Raw genomic sequence first — 10,444 nt, 5'->3', positions numbered from 1 at the left:
CCACTCCAAATCAGATCCCCCCCATGGAACTTGCCAGGGAGAATATGAGATTGCTGTTGATTATTAATTTGTGCAGGTTAGTGATGTCCGTGAGCGTAACAAGCAGCTCAAAATATGTCACTTCGGATGAGCGAGGTCTGGAAGTGTCCTTCACAAACTCTTTGCAGCAAAACAAGGCAAAATCCATTATTCTCCAGCGGTGCTTGCTTGCTGCTGCAGGGCCTGGGTCGCTATCAGCCCAGTGCCATTCAGATTTCTTCAGTGTCCAGATGAGACATGAAATGTCTGGTGCATCAGGCAGATCCCCCGCAGGCTTGTGTATAATGAAATATTCAGCTCATTTGGAAGGTTACAGGGGAAGGTTACGAGGACTCTATAGAGGGAGCAATTTCTATTCAAACAGGGAATGTCAAGATAAACATTATGGGCCAGATTCCAATGTCAGCGACCCCAGGGTAAATCCAGAGTAACTGAGCTGGGTTCTTGGGAGTTACTCCTGATTTGCACGGCCGCAAGAAGGGGAGAAAATCAGGGCTAAATGAGGAGGGGAGTAGGAAGAGAAGCCAACAGAAGAATGAAGTTAAAGCAGGCCCCTGCTGCAGCGGTAGCTCCCCTAAAGCGGTGGAGTCAGCCGTTTTACACTGGTTGGGCGGCCAGATGTCCTGATTTCATAGGGACAGTCCTGATTTTTGGGTCTTTTTCTTATATAGGCTCCTATTACCCCCGACTCTCCTCCTGATTTTTCACACATGCTGTCTGGTCACCCTATGCACTGGGGTAAGCGAGAGCCGACGCAGGCCCAGTTCCTTACTGGGCTCGCAACCTGCAGCCCCTGCGGATTGGTGCAAGTCCCAGTCCCAGTGTCAGTGATCACAGCACCGGGCGGGGGGGTTCACACCTCTGCTGGGTTTGGCCCAGCGCCCCCCGTGCGCCCCCTGCCGAGGACTCGGACCCCGATCACTCTCCGCAGCGCCTGTGGCCCCGGGACAGGCTGAACCGCGGCAGCGCGGGGCCCGGCCCGCTTGCCTTGCCCGGCAGCGCCCCCTGGCGGCCGTGGGCGGCGGCCCTGGCCCGGTGCCCGCAGGAGGAGCCAGGCCCGGCCCCGGTGTCAGTCGCGGCGAGCGAGCGAGCGGGCGGGCGGCAGCGGCCATGTCCTTCTGCGCCTTCTTCGGCGGGGAGGCGTTTCGGGGCCACTTCGAGCCCGGTAGGAGCGCGGGGCCGGCGGGGGCTGCTCAGGGGGCCGGCCCGAGTCCCCCGTCCAGAGGGGCGGCCGTCGGTCGGGGGAGGGGCGGCCACTGTGCGTAGGGGCCGGGCTCCCATTGCCCATAGGGGCGGCCGGGCTCCCCCTGTCCATAGGGGCGGCCGGGCTCTCCCTGTCCATAGGGGCCGGGTTCCCCCTGTCCATAGGGGCCGGGCTCCCCTTGTCCATAGGGGCGGCCGGGCTCTCCCTGTCCATAGGGGCCGGGCTCCCCCTGTCCATAGGGGCGGCCGGGCTCCCCCTGTCCATAGGGGCGGCCGGGCTCTCCCTGTCCATAGGGGCCGGGCTCCCCCTGTCCATAGGGGCGGCCGGGCTCCCCCTGTCCATAGGGGCGGCTGGGCTCCCATTGCCCATAGGGGCCGGGCTCCTGTCCATAGGGGCGGCCGGGCTCCCCCTGTCCATAGGGGCGGCCGGGCTCCCCCTGTCCATAGGGACCGGGCTCCCCCTGTCCATAGGGGCGGCCGGGCTCCCCCTGCCCATAGGGGCGGCCGGGCTCCCATTGCCTATAGGGGCCGGGCTCCTGTCCATAGGGGCGGCCGGGCTCCCCTTGTCCATAGGGGCGGCCGGGCTCCCCCTGCCCATAGGGGCGGCCGGGCTCCCCCTGTCCATAGGGGCCGGGCTCCTGTCCATAGGGGCCGGGCTCCCCTTGTCCATAGGGGCGGCCGGGCTCCCATTGCCCATAGGGGCGGCCGGGCTCCCCCTGCCCATAGGGGCGGCCGGGCTCCCCCTGCCCATAGGGGCGGCCGGGCTCCCATTGCCTATAGGGGCCGGGCTCCTGTCCATAGGGACGGCCGGGCTCCCCCTGCCCATAGGGGCCGGGCTCCTGCCCGTAGGGGTGGCGGGGATCTCCCTGCCCATAGGGGTGGCTGGGCTCCCATTGCACATAGGAGTGGCTGGGCTCCCACTGTCCATGGGGGTGGCCTTCAGCCAGAGGGGCTGGGCTACTGGGGCTTGGAGGCAGCAGGAGCCCCTTTGCCAGCCCCCTCCTGGTATCACAGGTGGGTGTGGACCAGGGCTTCTGTTCTGAGCTGTGCTTGGGCCAAAGGTGCATAAGGAACGTGTGTGTGTGTGTGTGTGTGAGAGAGAGAGGACTCAGAACTGTGTCATAGTCCCCATACTGTTTGTAGCTAAATGGGATTCTCTTTAGTTCATGTGACAGGGGCATGCGATTTTGCAGCAGAGGGATCTGAGATTTCATCCCTGCCACTGCCATGAAATCCTTAGTCATATCTTGGCCACTGGAAAGTGACAGCAGGTGGCGGTAGGTTTGGCTAAGCTGTGTAGGTGACCTGTTGGTGTATCCTGGCCTGAGTCCATGCTTAGCAGGCCTGTATTGTAAACCATCCTCTGAGGTGATCTTCTCTGACCTTGAGCGCTGTCTGGGCAGCAGGCGTTCCAGGTGCCTCACACCCACGATTTAATTTGCACAGTTAGTGCCACCCAAAGTTAACCCGCCATTTCTCCTGTCCCCCTCCCCAGGCATTTACGTCTGCTCCAAATGCGGTTATGAGCTGTTCTCCAGCACAGCAAAATACCAGCACTCGTCTCCGTGGCCGGCCTTCACTGAAACCATTCATGCCGACAGTGTGGCCAAGTATGAAGAGCGGCCGGGCGCCTTGAAGGTAGAGAGTAAAGCAGAAGCTTGCCAGCTCTCCCTGACTTGTCTCTGTTAAAGGGACCACGCCTGTGCCTGCTGCTCGCACTCTGAATAGCAGCACAAAGGGAGCGGCCGTGGATTGGCCCCGGTTCATTTGTTTTCCTCCCTTGCATCTTCTAGGTGTCCTGCGGCAAATGTGGTAATGGGCTGGGCCATGAGTTCCTCAATGACGGGCTGAAGAGGGGGCAGTCTCGCTTCTGAATATTCAGCAGCTCGCTGAAGTTCATCGCTGCAGGTGAGGGCTGCACCCGGATGGTCTCTCTGGCTCGGATCTGCCTGATTGGTTAGCGACTCCAGTGGTTTCCAGGGTTTGAACGAGGGCATGTTTAATAAGAATGGATTTGTCTAGCATCCACGTTTGGTGACTCCATCTCCAAGGACCAGTGTTAAGGCCACCCCCCTCCCCATTCCCAAACACAGCTGAGGCATTGAGAGGACCCCTGGGAGTACTCTTGATCAGGCCTGCCTCCTGGCAGGGAGTGAGGTGCCTTCATTTGTTTCCCTCTTTCTTCCACCTCTGTTAGCGAGACAGCCACTGTCCAGGATCATGGCCGTTGTGGCAGAAAGCGCCCAGGGGGCCTCAGGCTGACCCGATTAACAAATACTGGGAAATGTTCTTCCCTGGGGCCCTCTCTGGTTAGGTCAATGGGAACAGGAGCAGGCTCCAAGCTAACAAAGTGATGAGGATTGAGCCGTATTGGTAAACTGCTGGGTGTGGTCCCACTGATCTTGCTCTCTGGGAGATTTGCATTGATGAGCTGTGTTGTGCTTCACATTCAGTTAGAAGGTGGCTGGTTTTTATTAGGTCATTGGTGACGAGCTCAGATAAACTGAGAAGCAACCCGGAGTCCTAAACAAACCTTCCAGGCCTTTAGATTTTAAAATGAATAAATAAATCAGTGCTCCTCTGAACTTCCTGGGCCAGAAGCAGGGAGTGTTGGAGAAGTCCCTTCCAGCGAGCTTTCCAGCCCAGTGCTGCGGATCCAGAGGGGTTTGGAGAAGCAGCTGAACTGTTTGAGATTAATCCTTGTAAAGGAAGGACAGGGAAACGTGAGCCCACGTGAATGGGGCTGGGAGAGTTAGCTAGTGCAAGTTGCCAGAAGAAGACAAGGGCATGTGATGTGGGTTTTCAACCAGGCTGTAGCTTTATTAGTCAAGTTACATCCAAAGTTCCCATCGGGGGACAGCCCAGCATGGTCACTCGCACCCCATTGATCCTTTGCCAATTCTTGGGGTCCCCCAGCGCAGGAGGAGCCAACCATCACAGTAGGAGGGTCTGAGGGCACCTTGACTTGCCCGCTAGCATCCCTTCCCTTTCTGGGGGTTGAGCAGGAGGGGACCTTGACCCGCGCCTCCGTCAAGCGCATTGGAGAGGCAGTCCCCCCCGGTAGTGCCCCGTCCCCTGATTCACATTTTCCCCCAGAGGGTTAGACACACTGCCTCCATCCACCTCGCTGGATCTGGAGCCTAAATCAGCAAGTTCCTGTGCTGGGCACCTGCCAACAGTTGCGACAACTAAACGACTCTCAGATAGGTCCAGCTGTGCCCTCTGGGAGGGGGGAGAATCCCAGCCCCTCGATTGCCCCAACCCCTAAGTTTTGCTACAAGGAAGGTGAAAAAACAGAACCAGCTTCAGCCAAGCTGGTGGTCTGGGGAAAAATTTCTTCCCAGCCCCGAAGTGGAGACAGCACAAACCACTAAGACCTAGATAAGGGGGGCAGGGTGGGTTGGCTGCTGGAAACCAGCAATCAGGGAGTAGCCCTGTGCACAGAGCTCCTATCAAGGCTCCAAATCCTGCGAGACCTCAAACCTACGCTGGAAGTGCAGTGTGGGCTGGAAATCTCATGAGCCCTGCCCTGTCCTTTTGCCCTCTCCCATCCCGGGAGGCTCAGGGCATTCTTAGCTAGGTAATTCCTCCTGTCTCTCTGCCTCCTTCCAAAGTGTGTTAGAGATGTTAACCATGCGAGTTCTATAAAGGCCTTGTTAAAGAGGTAAAGATGGCCCCCATTTTACAGATGGGGAAACTGAGAACAAGAGGGCTTGATCCTGCTGCCAGGGCAGTTCTGCAAAGCAAGAATCAAGGTTCTGAGGGACTTGCCCAAGGGCAGAGAGGGTGCAAGAGCAGAGCCAGAATTAGAACCAAAAGCTTGGTGCATCCGGCTCGGCCCGCTAGTCACCAGACCACGAAACTTGTGAAATACTAACTGTGTTCATCAAAACATCCGGTGCGTAATTAGCCGGGGATTCCAGAGGAGTGGTGTCGAAATGCTGACTCGTTGATTTTGTTTTCCCCTCTCTCAGACAAAGCAGAGCAGGCCTTTAAGAAGTAAGCGGGCTGCTGGACTCACTCGCGGCTTATAGTGGACTCCTACAAGCTACCCATTGTTTCCTGCGATAACGGTTTGGGATCAAGTGCCTGTGTGCTCTAAATGAGACTCTAGTGAAGCAAAGATCCTCCAGGCTACTGCAATACAACGCCTCCCGTCAGAGATCAGTGCTGGATGCTGGTTTGTCGGCTGGGAACGGGAGGTGGGGGGAGCAGAAGGGAAATGGGACACTGATCTCTGGTTGCCTTTGCTCTGTCAGGTGGGTTATCTCCTCCGTATAGCGAATGTTGCACAATGTGACAACTTCTGCTTTGAACCATCTGGTTGCAAACTTGTACGTAGTTAGGGCCCTACCAAATTCACGGTCCATTTTGGTCAATTTCACGGTTATAGGATTTTAAAAAATTGTGAATTTCATGATGTCAGCTATTCAAATCTGAAATGTCACGGTGTTGTGTCTGTAGGGCTCCTGACCCAAAAGAGGGTTGGCGGGAGTCACAGGGTTATTGTAGGGAGAAGGTCATGGTATTGCCACCCTGACTTCTGCGCTGCTGCCTTCCTTCAGAGCTGGGCACCTGGCCAGCAGCTGGCGCTCTCTGGCTACCCAGCTCTGACCGCAGTGCAGAAGTCAGGGTGGCAATACCGTGATCCCCCCTACAATAACCCTGAACCCCCTGCCGCCCAGGTCCCCTTTTGGGTCGGGATCCCCAGTTTGAGAAACACTGGTCTGCCCTGTGAAATCTGTACAGTACGGGGTAAAAGTACACAAAAGATCAAATTTCACAGGGGAGACCAGATTTCATGGTCCGTGACTTGTCCCCTAAACGTAGTGAATTCGGGGGAAGCAAATGCTGTAACTCCTTCTCATCCATCTGACCCTCCCCCCAGCTCTCCCATGTCCCAAAACAGCCAGCCTCTGCCAGTACCAGCTACTGAATTCCTGCTCTCCTGTCCATTATAAGTAGCGTGCATGAGGGGTGAAATCCTGGCCCTCTTGATGTCAATAGGAGTTTTGCCATTGTCTTCAAAGGAGCCAACATTTCACCCTTTATTTCCCGAATGAAATACGGAGATAATGGGTGGAGATTCGGAGCTCTTATGCCCAGAGTTCAGGAGGGAGTGATGCTGGATTTAACTGAGATTCGAATCTGACCCCATTCTCACATGCTGTTTTCTGGTCTGGGATCATGGTATGAATTGCCCTAGGTAAACCCTTCCAGGATGGTTAGGGTAAGGATGTTTGGATGATCCTACCAGATAACGCTCTAGGTATTTTATCTGTTTTGCACACAAAATAAATAATTTTAGAAGATGATTTGATTTTATTCTGCATTGGGCCTGATTCTGATCTCGCCGTGTGCTGGTTTTATTACTGCCTTAGCAGAGTTATTCTTGATTTACACCGGAGTAAGGGAGCTCAGAATTGGGCCCTTTCAGCAAAAACTTGCGTAACTCAGGCTTTGGGAATCGTGTGTGAATTACCTCTAGATACTAAAGGGCTGTTATATTTATTTCCCCTTGAATCAGCACCTCATCCTCCCCTTCACCACACTGCCCATCGCCGTTCCCTTGGGCTGGAATGTGCGGATCTTCCTTCAAACCCTAGACCCTCGTTTGTTCCTTGATCAGTCCACAGGGACACCAGTACAAATGCACGACGGGGTTGCTTTCTCCTCCTGGAGTCTCTCCGGCTGTCTCCCTGGAGGGGCTCCATTCTGCTCTCAGTGACATTAGTGTAACCCCGGAGTAACTCCGTGGGCGGAGGTGGATTTATGCCACATTAAGATCCTGATCCTACTGCCACTGAAGCGGGCGGCAAAACTCCCACTGGCTTTGGTGGTGTAGGATCACCACTGACCCTAAGTGAGATCAGAATCTGCCCCCCAGCTGGACTGGTGCAGCTCCAAGGGCCATCTTGAAGCTGCATACCTGACTGTAGAGCTCCAGGAAGCCCCCCTTTAACCACAGCAGCCCTCTTCTGGATCGAAGATTCGAGGTGCACAGTGTTATGATGATTTACAGTGCAATAGGAACTGGGTCCACCCCCAGTGGGCAGAGCACTAAGGCACACTGATGGCAGTATTACGGTTCAGCTGCACCGAGGGGCACTTTACAAGCTGCAGTTTGCCTGCTGAGGTGCAGCCCAGGGGCGGAGGGGAGGTGACAGGGACACCGTACAAAGAACGGGACATCCCAGCTTAGCACTGGGCCTTCGCGGCTGCTTTGTATCTGCCTCTGTAATTGTTGAACTGATAATAAACCATTGATTCATTGTCCCGGAGCAATAACTTGCTTTGTGAAACATTCCTCATGCTGACCCCTGCGGGGAATAAATCCCAGTTTTCCTCTTCTGTTTTCTGGATCGTCACAGTATTGAATGGCAGGATTAGGAGGGAGAAAATAGATTTATTATTATTTTTGTCTGAGTGCCCAAAGATGTGTTAGACACGTCACAGTCACATGTCTGAGACCGTAACTTCTGTCTTCCTGTGCATTTGTGCAGTGCCTCGCAGAAGCCTTGCTGCTGCCTAGGAGCAACTGGAGTGCAGATAACAAGTTTTTTATTGCCACCCATCACCATAGTATCTGGGCCCCTTCCCCATAAAATCGACAGCGATAGCGAAATCGCTAATGGACTTCACGGAGACTCTGGCACGTCTTCCCTTTTGGGGTGGAAGTTCTGCTTGGGAGTGTGTTTCTAGTTCTGATTTTTTAAGCAGAGTGTATTCCTTTACTTTGTTTAGCTTTGTTTGTTTCATGGCCATTTTTGTCTTTTTGGTTGGCTGGGGTTGGTTGGAAAGAAGGGAGAGTCAGTGCTGTGGCATTATCATGGTGAAAGGGCCTTTTGGAAGGAATCTCACCAATCCAGTTGCAAGTTTGTAGCTCCAGAGTCTCACACTTTATCAGGAGGAATCTGCCTCTGAATGGGTTTATTTATTCTGACAAGAGTCCGTGTCCCTGTGGACAGTCATGGAGCTTCCATCTGGCTGACTCACTGGAAATGACAATGTGTACAGACAGACACACACACACGTGCACAACACACACTTTTGGTCAAGAGCGAATGCATTAAAATATGAAACCAAAACGAGAAGTGTTTTCAGTAGCAGTGGCTGCAGCGTGTTAGAATCATTAAGTTCTGACTGTGATGCAAACTTGATTGTTTTACAGTGGGTCTGACATAGGCGTAATTTTCTGCACAGCATTTGTCCTCGCTCGCCTCCATTACTGTGTCTAGGCGGCTCTCTTTGACCGCTCTCTCCTTAATCTGGAATCTGCCTGAGCCTCATGCCTCTGCTAGGGTGAAATCTGCCTTCTGGGACGGTAGGGAGCCAGTCAAACCTTCCTCCTGCTGTTGCCCCCGGGCTTTGCATAGGGGGCGCACACCTCTCTTGTTTTCCCTGATGCACAGCTCTGACTCCAGCTGCTACCAGATATTGCTGCCTGTGCTCTGACTGTACATGGATGCGCACACCGGTTCTGGCTCAGTTACACTGGTCGCTAATCAGATTTCTGTATTAGGTCCAAGCTGCTCCACAACTGATTAAACCTTTGATCCAAGCTTTTCCTCTGATCTGGTCACCTCTGAGCTTCGGAGAAGGTCATCGTCTTGTAACTAGCCACCACTGCAAGTCCAGGGCCATGTCTGCTTCTTGCATTTAGCACGGCTCCTGAAGAGCCTGCTTGGACATGGCTGGGACACCTTCTCACTTCCCGAAGCAACGCTGACGACTCAGCTTTTGGGTTTCAGTCTTTTTCGGGCGGTATGGAATTGCTGTGCACCTCACCTCTGGAGGGCAGGCAGGATGTGAGTTTAGAGCCTAGGCCTGCAAAGACACATGTGAGTGATGTTACTGACGTGCATCGTCCCATTGAACTAGATGTTCAAGCTCAGATGGAGAAGACAAAAGGGGACAGTGAGGATGGAATCTGGGCAGGGCCAGGGCATAGGAGGAGACAGAGGTGGGGCAAAGCCATGGACAGCTTTGGAGACAAGGAGCAGCATGAGTGTGCTAGGGAAGTGGAGTGAAAGTTGCTGTCCTAACTCACCTCAGTGCCTGGCAGCCCTCTCTGGGAAGGGCCGGCTGAAATCTTGTGGCCTCATTTTCGTCCTTCCTTACTGTTGTAGCTGCAGGCTGAAACGAAGGCTTCCCTGCAAATCCACTTTCCTCCCCCCAAGCACTTGAATCCAGTTTCCTTCCAAGCCTTATTTATTAAAAAACAAAACCTGATTCGCTTTCCAACCAAGCTGTTGTGCGTGTCAGCCTTCAGCCCCGAGCAGCCTTAGAGACAGGCAGTGGTGAATGTGGGTTCGGTAGAGCTAGGCTCTCCTGAGGGCGGGGAAAAGGTGACCTGGTCATTGCTTTGCTTGTGAAAACAGGTTGAAACCTTGTAGCAAGCAAAGATTCTCCCTCTCCAAGCTCTCTTTGCGGAGAGGAAACACAGAATCATTTACAGCAACGCAAAGGTTGCAAGGACAACGTCCCTGAACCCCGACTCAGAGCGTTGGACATGATGCCGTCTGCGCCGAAGTAAACTACAGGGGAATGCCTCTGGCCAAGACCACAGTCCATCAGGAAGGCTGGTGGGGGGGAGGGTCCCCAAGACTGGAATAACGGGGATGTCAGGACTGAGGGTACAGCCTACAGGGTGGCTAAGGGGTGTGTTGGCAGAGTTTGTGGGGAATGGGCGAACCCAGGACTGGAGCATCAGGGGAACCTGGATTGAGCACGCAGGCCAGGATCACAGTGCACTGGCTGAGCTCCGTGCAGGGAGCTCAGAACTGAAATAACAGAGGTTGCTGCTGGAGAGGATTGAGGTGCATCAGCAGAGCTGTGGGTAGCTGTCGAAAGGGGGCAGAACTGGATTTGTCTTATTGATGATTTAATATAGAATAGTGCCGGCGGGTCTGTTAGTGTCACCGATTTTCTATCACCCAAACTTCAGGCTCCTGGATTCTTTGTAATGCCCCCGCCCCCAGCCAAGCTGAGTATTCTCCTGCACTTCACTCTGGCGCCGGCCCCATTGTCCCTGAAGTTAGTTTGTTTGTAAGGAAAAGATCTGATTAGTTCAGCCTCCACTAGCTGTATCACAGAGAGAGACTTTACTTAGATTGTCAGCTCTTTGGAACAGGGACCATCTTTTTGTATATACGTTTGTACAGCACCGAGCACAATAGGGTCCTGGTCTATGACTGGAGCT

The 10,444-nt window shown here is 54.3% G+C and overlaps 1 protein-coding gene across 1 annotated transcript; it reads left to right on the top strand.

Annotated features, from left to right (window-relative positions):
• The first annotated feature begins 1,085 nt into the window (after positions 1-1,085).
• Positions 1,086-7,523, top strand: MSRB1 (methionine sulfoxide reductase B1). Its single transcript, XM_044981075.1, has 4 exons — positions 1,086-1,204; positions 2,738-2,880; positions 3,036-3,150; positions 5,217-7,523. The coding sequence occupies exons 1-4, from the start codon at positions 1,150-1,152 to the stop codon at positions 5,243-5,245; spliced, it is 342 nt and encodes a 113-aa protein (XP_044837010.1). The 5' UTR covers positions 1,086-1,149; the 3' UTR covers positions 5,246-7,523.
• The last annotated feature ends 2,921 nt before the right edge of the window (positions 7,524-10,444 follow it).

This window comes from Mauremys mutica, chromosome 11 (genome assembly GCF_020497125.1).
Source record: "Mauremys mutica isolate MM-2020 ecotype Southern chromosome 11, ASM2049712v1, whole genome shotgun sequence".
Lineage (NCBI taxonomy): Eukaryota > Metazoa > Chordata > Testudines > Geoemydidae > Mauremys > Mauremys mutica.
Note: the sequence above shows the minus strand (reverse complement) of the source record. Positions and strands in the feature narration are given on the sequence as shown.